Raw genomic sequence first — 11,723 nt, forward strand, 5'->3', positions numbered from 1 at the left:
TAACAGTTGTGCTCATTCATTAAAGGAGGGTCAAGCAGGGTCACTAAACCCTCACCTGACTAGCCAGCCCCTCTTCCCAGCCAATTAGTCCAGCCTTGGAACACAAAAGAAAAACGAGGAGGAACCCAGTAGAGGGATGCTTTTGGAAGGCCTTGTCAAGAAATTCCAGTGGACTCTTATATGAACATTTGAAAATTGCCCTGTTCTTTTTTTCTGGTTCCCTGTCTAGAACTTGTAATGCTAATTACTCTTGCCTTTACTTCTCCTTCGCATCTCCCATTCATGACTTTCTTCTCCCCTTAGAGACAAGAGTTATGCAATTTGGAAGTCTTTTAGATAGACCCACTGAAGGGGTACCCCAATTGCCTCACCCTGTGTCCCTGTTCAGCTTGGAAGAAGCCAGAGCGGTCTCCGTCCCGATTCCCTATCAGCAATTTGGGTAACGTCTTCAGAGGTGGTGTGATAAGAATAGGAGGTAGGAATTGGCTAGGCAGTTAAGGTAAAAAAGATCCCAAAGAAAAGTAGCCAGTTTCCTGGCTAACAGTCAAAATGTCCTTGGGCCTCTTAGCAACATACTCTGTTCCAAAGGGCAAAAATGACAAAAGTATTTGGGAGCTCTGATCTAATCCCTTAAAGACTTTAGGGTTGCCTCTTCAGAGGAGGGGGTAATGTTAGAGTAGCAAAAAGCCGCATTTAAAAAAAAAAAAAAGAAAAAGAAGGAAGAGTACATGAAGTTGTCAGGAAAAAGTGATGGGGAGAAATGGGAGGTGTTGAAGGGGAAGGAGTGGGCATGGATTTGATCAAAACACCTGATACGCATGTATGGAATTCTCAATAAAGTTTCTTTTAAAAGTGAAAAGAAATTTGAACTCTTTTCAGCCTTTTAAGTTTCAGAGTTCTGCCTTAGTGTACTATTCCTACTGTAAATGGGTTCTCACACTCTGCTTCATCAGTGTCCCTAAACAGGTACTTCCTGTTGAGGCGCAGTGTGCAGCCCAACAATGTCTAGCACTTAAAGACACACAGGACCTAGTCAGGATGCTTGGGGGGATTAGAGGAGGGCTTTGTAGCAGACTGAAAAATCTCTCATTAACTGTTGCACACACACTTGAACTCTTGGAAAGAGACAGGTAAGTAACTGGTTCTCATTCAGTGTTTTCTCACAAAAGTTTTCTAAAACTTTAGCAACTTTCATACAGCATAAAAAAAATTCTGTTCTTGCTAGAGGTGTCAATGTTTCCTTTAAATTAGAACTCATTTTTATGGGGGCTGGAGAGATGCCTCAGCTGTTAAGAACACAGACTTTTCTTGCAGAAGACCAGGGTTCAATTCCCAGCACCCACAAGGCAGCTAACTGTCTGTAACTCCAGTCCCAGGGGATCTGACACGTTCTTCTGTCTTCCGCAGGGATTGCATGACACGGGTACACTTACACACATACACATAAAATTAAAAAAAAAAAAAAGATCATTTTTACCTAGTGTGTCAATGGCTTCCAGGCCGTGGCCCACTTAGCCTTACAAGACAGCTCCAGGTCTGTTCTCCCTTTGTGTTTTACGTACAGGATTATGGGTAATTATAGGTCTCCCTGAAAGCACTATTCTTCAGGGAAGCTTTTCCTTAGCCTCCAGTTGTCTGTCACTGGGTAGATTGTTCTTACAGCATCTTACAGCTCAGGATCAGGTAAATGAGTATCTGATTAAAACCCATCCTGCCACTCAAATTATAAAATCCACAACAGCAAAGATGTCGTCTTGTTTGGCCCAGTGTTTTATGTCTAATTGCTTAAGACAGAGATTGAAACAAGTATTTCCACTAAATACACAAAACAGCATAACCACAGTTAGAGCAAAGCTAATGCAAACAGTTTGAATACTTATATTGCTAAAACAACTGTTTCATCTCTGCCAAAGAAAACGTTTTCCATAATATCTTCTGTATCCTCAAATCTGCCTCTCACTCCCAGATCATGTCTGGGATACTCCACCTGATGATGAGGTAGAACCTCATCAGTTCACTCAGGTCCCCTGAATAGGACCATTCCCCCTTTCCTATTTGGAGGGGCACTATGGCTACAGTGGTTAAGACTGAAGGTAAAAGGGACTCCTCCAAGGCACCCCACAACAGTGCATAGCTACTATCATGCATCTTTGCCTCAGAGTGCTCCCAGATCTATGTGACATCTTAGATTACTTGCTTTGTGACCAAGGTTTGGTTGAAGTTCATGACTCTATAGCAGGGCTATGCTAGCCAAATCAATGACTCAAGACCTCTGACTATGTAAAAATCAGATGCCTATGGGCCTAGAAAACATCTTTTTTTTCGGTCTTTTTTTTTGTTTTGTTTTTTTTTTTGAGACAGGGTCTCCTTGTAGCCTCAGCTGTCCTGGAACTCACCATGTAGACCAGACTGGCCTCGAACTCACAAAGATCTGCATGCCTCTGCCTCCGAAGTGCTGGGATTAAAGGTGTGCACCTTTTTGAGACAGGGTCTCCCTGCAACCCCAGCTGGCCTGGAACTCAACTATGTAGACCAGGCAGGCCTTGAACTCAGAGAGATCTGCCTGCCTCTGCCTTCCAAGTGCTGGGACTACAGGCGTGTGCCACCATGCCCGGCTTAGAAAACACTCTTGATGGACACATTACTTTTTATAAAATTCCATTCCTGATTATCTTAGTATGAGTTTCCAGCACGTTTGCACATATATAAAAGGACAAGTATAACTAAGTTCAGAGTCAGAATGACCTGCACTGACACCACTTACGAAGCATTAGTGTTAATCACAACCACAATATAAGTAGGTATTCTGGGCCCCTATTAGCTCTGGAAAGTTGTAAGGAAAGCTGCATGTTTATACACATACATATTTACTTGGAAGAAGGGAGGATAGCTGTTATGAGATACATGAGCTAGTTAAGAAAGAGAAGAACTGGTGGAGATGGCACAGTGGGTAAAGGCAAGCACTGCCAAGCCTGAGGACCTGAGTTTGAGCCCCAGAACCCACATGATGGAAGGGGAGAACTGACTCCTGCAAGCTGTCCTCTGGTAAGTCCATGAATGGTGTCAGGCATCACTACCTCAGCTTTCTCCGAACTAGAATTTGGAGTTTCTTCTGTAACATCAATCTGTCCTCTATTCAGTAATTATCTTGACTGCCTCTGTCCAGTCTCCATGCTAGGTACCAGAGAGACAGACAGATAAGAGTCTCTGCTCTCAAGCTAAGAAGAGGGAAGGGTCATCTGCATGTTTATTTGATAATAAATGTTCATCTAAAAATCCATGTAATGGAAGGGAAATTAAACTCCTAGTACCAAGTGAAAGAAGCCACTGTAAATGGCTACATGTGTGATTCCAACTCTGCCACTATGGAAGATACCAAACCACGGAGAAATTAAAGCCAGTCCTCAGCCATTCAAAGGGAGAAAAGGATGAGCAGAGCAGAGGACTTTCAGGACTCTGAAATACTAGACACATAGTACAAAGTGATCCAAACCCCCAGAATGTACAAACAAACCCAAGAGTGGACCTTAAATGCTGGAGTCCAGTGGCAAGGATGTGTCACAACTGTCCCACTGTGAAGGGGATGATGACAACAGGGGAATCCACATGTTGTAGAGAAGGGTGTGTAAGAACTCTGTACACTTGCTTATTTGGCTGTGATCCTAAAACTGCTCCAAAAAAGGTAAAATTTTTGTCTGGGCATTGTGACCCATGCCTGTAATTCTAGCACTTGGCAGGATGAGACAGAAGGATCAGGAGTTTGAGACCAGCCTGAATTATAATATGGCTAGACTCTGTCTCCAGTTTTCCTAGAAATCTTAAAAGCCACAACAGGGTTGGAGAGATGGCTCAGTGGTCAAGAGCACTGCCTGCTCTTAGGACCTGGGTTTGAGTCCCAGCACTCACATGATGGTTAATAACCGCCTGTAACTCCAGTTCCAGGGTATCCAACGCCCTATTCTGACCTCTGCGAGCGTTGCACAACATGGTGGACTTACATACTTGCAGGCAATACACTCATGCACATAAAATAAAAATAAAAGCCATGATAAGGCTGTGAGGGTTACTTAAGTGTCAGGGGAGTAGATGAAAGTGGGGGTGAACCTCACTGCTCCCTGAGAGTGGTATTTTTATATAATAAAAACATCTGTAATTATTTTAACACTATTACTGACTTCAGGGGTATTGGGGGGAAGGGACAAGACAGACAGCATAAGCAGTATTAATCTCTGGGGGTCTGCTGGCCTCGAACTCATAGAGATCCACCTGCCTCTGCCTTCCCAAGTACTGGAATTAAAGGTGTGTATCACAATGCTTGGCTCCCATGCTCTCTTTTTTAAAAAATGTTTTAACTTTTATTTATTATTTTTGTTTTATGTATATGAACGTATTGCCTACATGTGTGTAAGTGCACCGTGTCATGCAATGCCTTCAGGGGTCAGAAGAAGGTGTCAGATTCCCCAGAACTGGAGTTATAGATGGATGTCAGCTGCCATATGGGTGCTAGGAATCAAACCCGGGTCCTCTGTAAGAGCAGCCAGTGCTCTTAACTGCTGGGCCATCTCTCCAACCCCCTGACTCCATACTCTTAAAAAAAAAAAACCTATGGCAGGTAGATGGCTCAACTGGCAAAGGGTAAATCTTTGTACATTGCTAAAGTTTTCATTATGTTCCATGATTTCTTGGCATAACCTCTTCCAAAGTTTATTGTTAATTTACAAACCCAGTGTATACCACAAATTTATTTAAACATTTGAGAGAGTGGTTGCACACGCATTTAATCCCAGCACTCGGAGGCAGAGGCAGGCGGATCGCTGTGAGTTCAAGGCCAGCCTGCTTTACTTAGTGAGTGCCAGGATAGCTGGGGCTACAAGGAGACCCTGTCTCAAAAAGACCAAAAAAAAAAAAAGGCAAAAGACAAGCACACATTATCTCTTGAAACAGGACCCTGCACTCACTGCTAAACCTGGGAAACACTGCTGGTGCCCATCAAACATGCAGCCACCCTCAAAGCACTGGGGAAGCTGTCGGCATAGCAGGAAGGGCCCTGAGCCTAGGCTACATGCTTGCCTCTTCTGTGTTACAAAGCAAGGAAAGCGTTCTACACAGGGCCCTCTTAGGGATGCAAGGAACTGGCAGACAGGGGCCACTGCCACTGCTTGCACACCAACCAACCTATAGCAAGATGCCATCCCCAGGAATTAGATTTGAAGGCAGGAAGTTATGACTCTTACCTTTGGATCATCTCCAAACTGGCCAAACTGGACATCATTTAATAAACTACGAGCTGTTTTGATGATATCTTTACATTTTTTTGGTGTTTCTTCTACTTTCCCAGCCAGAAAGAGACAACAAGCTCCTGTCACCTAAAAGGGACATGCAAGCTCTTGACTTTGGGTTAGCAAAAATCACACAGGACAGACCTCCACAACTGCCCAGCCCCTTACTCCGCTGCTGTCCTCGTTCTCATTTCAAATACTCTGACACTGTAAAAGTGTGAAGGTGTTTTTTATAACCCCAAAGAGTGGTTTTTAAACTATCTGAAATGGAAGTCTTAGAGCTAAGTGTGCTTCAGTGGTACAGCACTCGCCGTACGTGTGATCCCTGGGTTTGAGTCCCTGCACTACAACAAAAGAAAAAAGGAAATACGCAAGGAAAAAAGCCACAGCAACGACTCTCCTTCTGCTTCACTCAGGCCAGCAGCTCGTGGAGCAGGAAGCGGCTACAGAGACAGAAGCACACTTGCTGTCTGCCCTGCTGTGCTGAGTGTGCACACCCACTCCCCAACTATCATGTTGAAACCCATCTTCAGGGTGGCAGTACTTAGGGGAAACAGTCCTTTGTGCCTGGTGCCTTCACAGGAGGAAGACCAAAATGAGCCTGCCAGACCCTCCACAATGCAAGGACATGGCAAGAAGACGCCTTCTATGAGCAAGGGGCTCGTACGAAACACTGAATCTGATGGACAAGAATGAAGTTTCTGGAATAAATAACCTAGTCTAAAGTATACTGCTGGAGCCAAAGGACCAAGACACAGTCCCCTCCAGTGACTTCTAATTCTTCCAATTCTACGCAACACTCTCTACACAATTCTGATTGCCCTGGTTGTTAGACACTATGGTGTGGACAAAGCTGATTCTGACACTGTCTCCTCTAAGAACCTTAGAAAGCAATGAGAGGACAGGCATTCAAGCACACCATAGTCTGACGCAGTCCACCTTCCCACCTAGGGTCTTATTCCCTTCCTGCCAAACAGAGTTCCTGGCTGACCAGCCCTTGTGCTGTGTGCCTCCCCCTGCCATCTGCTCAAGCTGGCGCTGTGGCTGCTGTCCCAGCCCATCTTGGCCCTGTACATTCAAGGTTTAGTTTTAAGCTGGCACTCCTTCCCATGCATAGTCCCTCCCAGATATAAGGACTCTCTCCCTTGAGTACCGCAGTCCTGTCCACCTCTCCATGGCTTTACTTAAGCCCAAATTTATCTTGGGATGGATAGCAAAGAAATGAATTTCCATCCGAAGTGGAGTAGGACTGTGGTCTATACTGACCCAGATGAAAATGGTCTCTTCGTGGCTAATGGGAAAAAACAAAGCTCACACTTGATTTTGTTTACGTATAGCATGTGCCACATAAAAATAAACATTTTCTGGAAAATATGATGGAAAGAGACATAGTTCACTAAACTGGATGGAAATCAAAACGGAGTTAGTCAAATTCACTTACATATCTTGGGAATTGCTTGAAGGAGTGAAACATGTAGAAGCGATGAAAATAAATTATTCCAGTTGCCAGGGTATCATAGTGACTGTCGCTCTGGTTAAGGGCTTTAGCTGAGAATGTTTACAGGCTATGTCCTTAAATGTCCAAACACAATGAAGACGCAACAACAAAATCAGCAGTCAAGTTAACAGTAAAGTAGGCAGATGGGAACCTCAGGTGCCAAAATCCTCGCCTAAGAATTAGCACAGCTGGAGAGATGGCTCAGCGAGCCCTTAAGAGTACTTGCTGCTCTTGCAAAGGACACAGGTTCGGTTCCCCTCACCCAGATGGTAGCTAACAACTGTCCTAAACTCCAGTTTGAGGGGATCCGACACATGGTGCATTTACATACATGCAGGCACAACACCCATACAGAAAACGAGTGCATGCTCTGAAGTGCTGAGCCACCTCTCTAGCCCTCAGTTGTGATCTTAATGGGTGCTGATTTTCCTCCTGGGTGGCCACATTCACGTGATAAATCAGAGACAAGAAAATTCAGGATAGCTACCAGAACAACTTCAACATCAAAGATACACTCTTGTCTCAGTATCTAATCTAATTGTTGGTGGTGGGGAGCTTATTTATTAACAGGTCCCACAGGGACTTAGGATACAGCCCCAAACGTGTGCCCACATCAAAGATGAAGCGAGCTCCTTCTCGGCGGTACCGGGCCTCAGTGGCCGGATCAAGTCCTTCAAGTTGTGAGGGTGTATGTGCCAAGTCTTTCTTATCCCAGTACCAACATGGTTTTGTGTGGTCCAGGTTTGCTGACGTTACTGAAGGGCTGGAGTTTTCTTTATTCTCCTTCATTTATTGAAGTAGCCTTGTTCTTCCCAAAAGGTTCTTTGGAAATGTTACAATCCTAAGAGAAAGAGGAAAAGATATAAAATTGGAAAAGGTACACACTAATAATTCCCAATCATAAATATTCTACAAGCACAGAACATAGCTGATGGTGAATCAAAGCTCCCACCCCCGTGCTACTGATGACAGGCCCAGGCTAGCCTCCAAAGGCAGTTCCACACATACCCTAATCAACTCCAGCATTCCTTTCCCTTGAGTCTAAAGGGTTACGCTAGACCCAATTTTGTAAGGGACGAAGCACACCTTGCTAAGCATACGTTGCTTCCTTTCTGCCTGACTTGCTGACACAGTCTCGTCCTGCTGGCTGAGATTCCACTCTAAGCACCACCTGGACCTGCCTCACACCCCGTGCTCCGAAATCATCCTCCTCTACCTTTAGTACTGACTAGTCGGATTTTCCTTTTCAGTACCTGATTTCATGTACAGAAAGCCATAGGATGGTTTGACTGCCCCTCCTCCCACCCAGGGTCACTGAACTGCACAGCTGCAGTAATGCTGGGAATGGTAGGAGGTGGTCCGGAGGAAGCAGCGCCTTGAAATTGTTCTTGCTTCCTCATCCTCTTTCAGGTTCTGACATTCAGAATTCAGAGATTCTCTAAAAGCCTCAAGTTGAGAGAAAATAAAACAAGGAGCTAATCTAGAGGCCACCCTAACATTTAGATCCCTTGTAAGGTGGCACAGGAACAGACATTTTTACCAGGGGCAGCGGAAGGCTTCTAAAAGAGGAGGTGGCGCTAGACCAGTTGGGTAAGAAACCAGCTTCATGTTCAGATCAGAGGCCCATCAAGTCACCTGGCGCCTACCTTCATCAGGCACCTGCCTCATTTCCGGTGGGAAAGATGACGTAGCAAGGCAGAGTATTCTCCTCCTGGCACCTGGCTGCTCTCAAGGAACTCTGCTCTCTCCTTCAGTAGAGAAGGATTAAGCAGCTAGAGAATGCATCTGCTTGAGCTAGTAATTTATACATTAGCATGACAGATTCAACTGGGCAATGCTGGGGTAGGGCGGCAGGAGCTGACTAAAGTCTCAGAGGCCATCACTGTCAAGTACCAGTCTCCTCACTTAGAGAAACCCCAAAGCTTAACGGTTTGCTGCTGACAAGGCCAGGGAGAAGCTGGTGGTCTCAGAAACTGCTGGTGAACATATGAAGTGTACAACTAGCACACAGGCAAGTTGGCAGCACTGAGCAAAAACACACACATTCACTCTTTGACCTGGTAATCCCACTGCCAGGAACCTTCTCAGGAAACACCATCCCAAATATACAGAACACATGCACAAGCCTGTTCACTGCTGTCTTTGCAATGGCAATTCACAAACCACCCAGCTGTCCAGCAGTACAGCCGAACGAAACATGCCACACCAACACAGTGTATGTTGTATGTTCAGCCAAGTTCAGCTTGGTGAACCAGTGAGTTTACTGGGGTTACTTACAGGAGTATGGGTGATCTGGGCAGTTGCATCACCAATCAAACCCCAGGATGGGTGCTGACTAGAAAAAGCAGTCCCTATCTCCAGGCACCTTGCCCCTCCCATATACTCGAGCACTTCCCAAGACCATGTGCAGCTGGAACAGAACTACATATAGCTTGGTGGCAGGTGGATGGGCCATGGGGGCAGGACTAAGTGCTGAAATCTCAGGTGAGGTTCTGAGAACACCTTGACCCTCTTCTAGGGGCTAGGAGGGAATGATAATAGACCTAGTCTTGTGAGGGTCTCATGTGGGCAATCAAGCTGCTCTGACTTTAAGATGACAATGGTCATGTCACGCCTGGAGGACAGGGTTCCACAACAGCATACTGAACGGTGACTGAAAAGAACAAGGGCACAGGGTTGGAGACATGGCTCAGCAGTTAAGAACACTGGCTGCTCTTGCAGAGGACCCAGGTTTGATTCCCAGCACCAAAATGGCAGCTAACAACCATCCGAAACTCCAGTTCCAGGGGAATCCAACGCCCTTTTCTGATTCTGCTGGTATTGCAGGACATGGTGCACTTACAATCCGCAGGCAATACACTCATACACATAAAAATAATAAAAAAAGGGAAAGAAAAGAACAAGAACAGTATTTTAAGGACTGATGGAAAGAGTTCTGGGATCGGCAAAGGGCAGAAGAGTGTGCACAGCGTGCACCATGGAGGTAAGAATGCAAAGAACTGACAGTTCTGCTCCCAGTGGGTTTGTTTTTTAAGACAGGGTCTTGCTACCAAGCCCTGGCTGCTTAGAACTCTCTGTGTAGACCAGGCTAGTCCTGAATTCACCTGCCTGGAGTTCTACCTTTGAGTCCTGGGATTAAAGGTGTGTGCTACTATGCCTGGCAAGCTCTCTGGTTTTTCAAAGTGATAACGAGATGGTTGCCAACAGGGGATAGGGAAGAACAGGATGGAAAGCACAGGCATGGGAAGAGGACTCTGACAAGTCTTCCTTTCCATATGACCTTGACTTTTAAGAAACCCTCTTATTTTAAAATAGCTATAGATTTACAGAAGAGTTACAAAGACAATACTGACAACTTCTGACTATGCCCTTCACGTAGCCTTCCCAAGTTAACATTTTACACAAGTATCATACTAATTAACTTTGGTACAACATTCGCTAAAAAAGCTACAAATTAAGTCTTTTCTTAACTTTTGAGGTTTTCCAAATACCAGCCAGAGGCGCTACCATGGCACTTAGGTCCTCTGTTCCAGGATCTAGTCCAGGACAACTATAGGCATTTAGGTGTCATGCTCCCAAGTAAGGTCTTGTAGTAAGTGACAGCTTTTCAGTCTTCCCCTGTGGTCCCACTGTCAGGCACAGGGGTTTCAGATGCTTGGATGGCTGATGGTACTCTTGATCTCCTGGCCGGGGGAAGTCTACCAGGTTTCTCACTGACAGCTGCTATTTTTCCTTGAGCATTTCATACTCTTCAGATGCCAGTCACCTGGCTCAGCCCAAAGTCCTTCAAGAGGATAAAGGAATTAAAGACCACTGTATGGAGGAGGGGCATGAAGAATTTGTGGGCCCTAGTTTAAACCATCATATAGCATTAGTATTTCTGGTAAAATATTTTTTATTTTTATTTTATGTGTATGCATGTATTGCCTGCATGTAGGTAAGTGCATCCGTGTTATGCAATGCCTGCGGAGATCAGAAGATGCTGTTGGATCCCCTGGAACTGGAGTCATGGACAGTTGTTAGCTGCCATGTGGGTGCTGGGATTTGAACCCCGGTCTTCTGCAAGAACAGCCAGTGCTCTTAACTGCTGAACCATCTCTCCAGCCCCTCTGGTAAAATATTTTACAGTGCAAGATATTATGAAAATATGTATTTCTTCTATGCTTTTTTTTTTTTTTTGGTCTTTTTGAGACAGGGTCTCTCTGTAACCCCAGGCTGGCCTTGAACTCACAGAGATCCGCCTGCCTCTGCCTCCCAAGTGCTGGGTTTAAAGGTGTGTGCCACCAAGCCTGGCCACCTTCTATGCATTCTTAAGGACACTGGTAGACACAGCTGGAGGTCAGTAAGGGATGTACCTTGTCCACGATGATGAGCACTTTACAGTCTATGTGTCTATAGGGAGAAACCTCTTTTCTACAAAGTTGAATGTGGAGCAACATTTGATGTCACAGGTCATGGCCATGTTGTGTCCTAAAATGTGCTGAATTGTATACTAAGAATTAAAACCCAGTGGACCCCAGCCTAATGGGCAGCCTGTCCATGGAACAGGGGGACACACCCAGGCTGTAATTTCATTCTCTACAGTCCATGAGACCTCCTTCTGGAATTACATTCACTGAATGTGCTTGTGTCCATTTAAATCAATGATTTTGACCTTAAAGCTTTCTTTCCCCATTCCCAGCTTTGCTATGTATTATGCCCTAAGACACCGGCCTGTAGAGTAATTTTTGGTCCTATCAGGGAGTGGAGGTTTCCTACATGATACCAGGTTATCTGTAACAACAAAACAACAAAAAGCCCTAAACAATTTAAAACACTTCAAACTATTGCAGACTACTTGTTAAATGGAACCGTTTGACAGTGAAAGCAGGGAACTTTAGTCTTCCTGCACTAACTAAACTTCATATAAAGCTAAATGTGCATTTCAAACAGTTTGTTGCCATTTG

The 11,723-nt window shown here is 45.0% G+C and overlaps 1 protein-coding gene across 1 annotated transcript in view; it reads right to left on the reverse strand.

Annotated features, from left to right (window-relative positions):
• Ccnk (cyclin K) overlaps positions 1 to 11,723 on the reverse strand; it is a 33,203-nt gene that overhangs the window by 13,185 nt on the left and 8,295 nt on the right. Inside the window, exons 2-4 of the mRNA XM_029559872.1 lie at positions 7,370 to 7,618; positions 6,721 to 6,802; positions 5,235 to 5,366 (exon numbers count right to left, since the gene is read on the reverse strand). Coding sequence (XP_029415732.1) covers positions 5,235 to 5,366; positions 6,721 to 6,802; positions 7,370 to 7,566 — 411 coding nt within the window. The 5' untranslated portion in view covers positions 7,567 to 7,618. The remainder of the gene's footprint in view (positions 1 to 5,234; positions 5,367 to 6,720; positions 6,803 to 7,369; positions 7,619 to 11,723) is intronic.

This window comes from Nannospalax galili, unplaced genomic scaffold, assembly GCF_000622305.1.
Source record: "Nannospalax galili isolate Female #2095 unplaced genomic scaffold, S.galili_v1.0 scaffold188, whole genome shotgun sequence".
In the NCBI taxonomy this organism is placed as follows: domain Eukaryota; kingdom Metazoa; phylum Chordata; class Mammalia; order Rodentia; family Spalacidae; genus Nannospalax; species Nannospalax galili.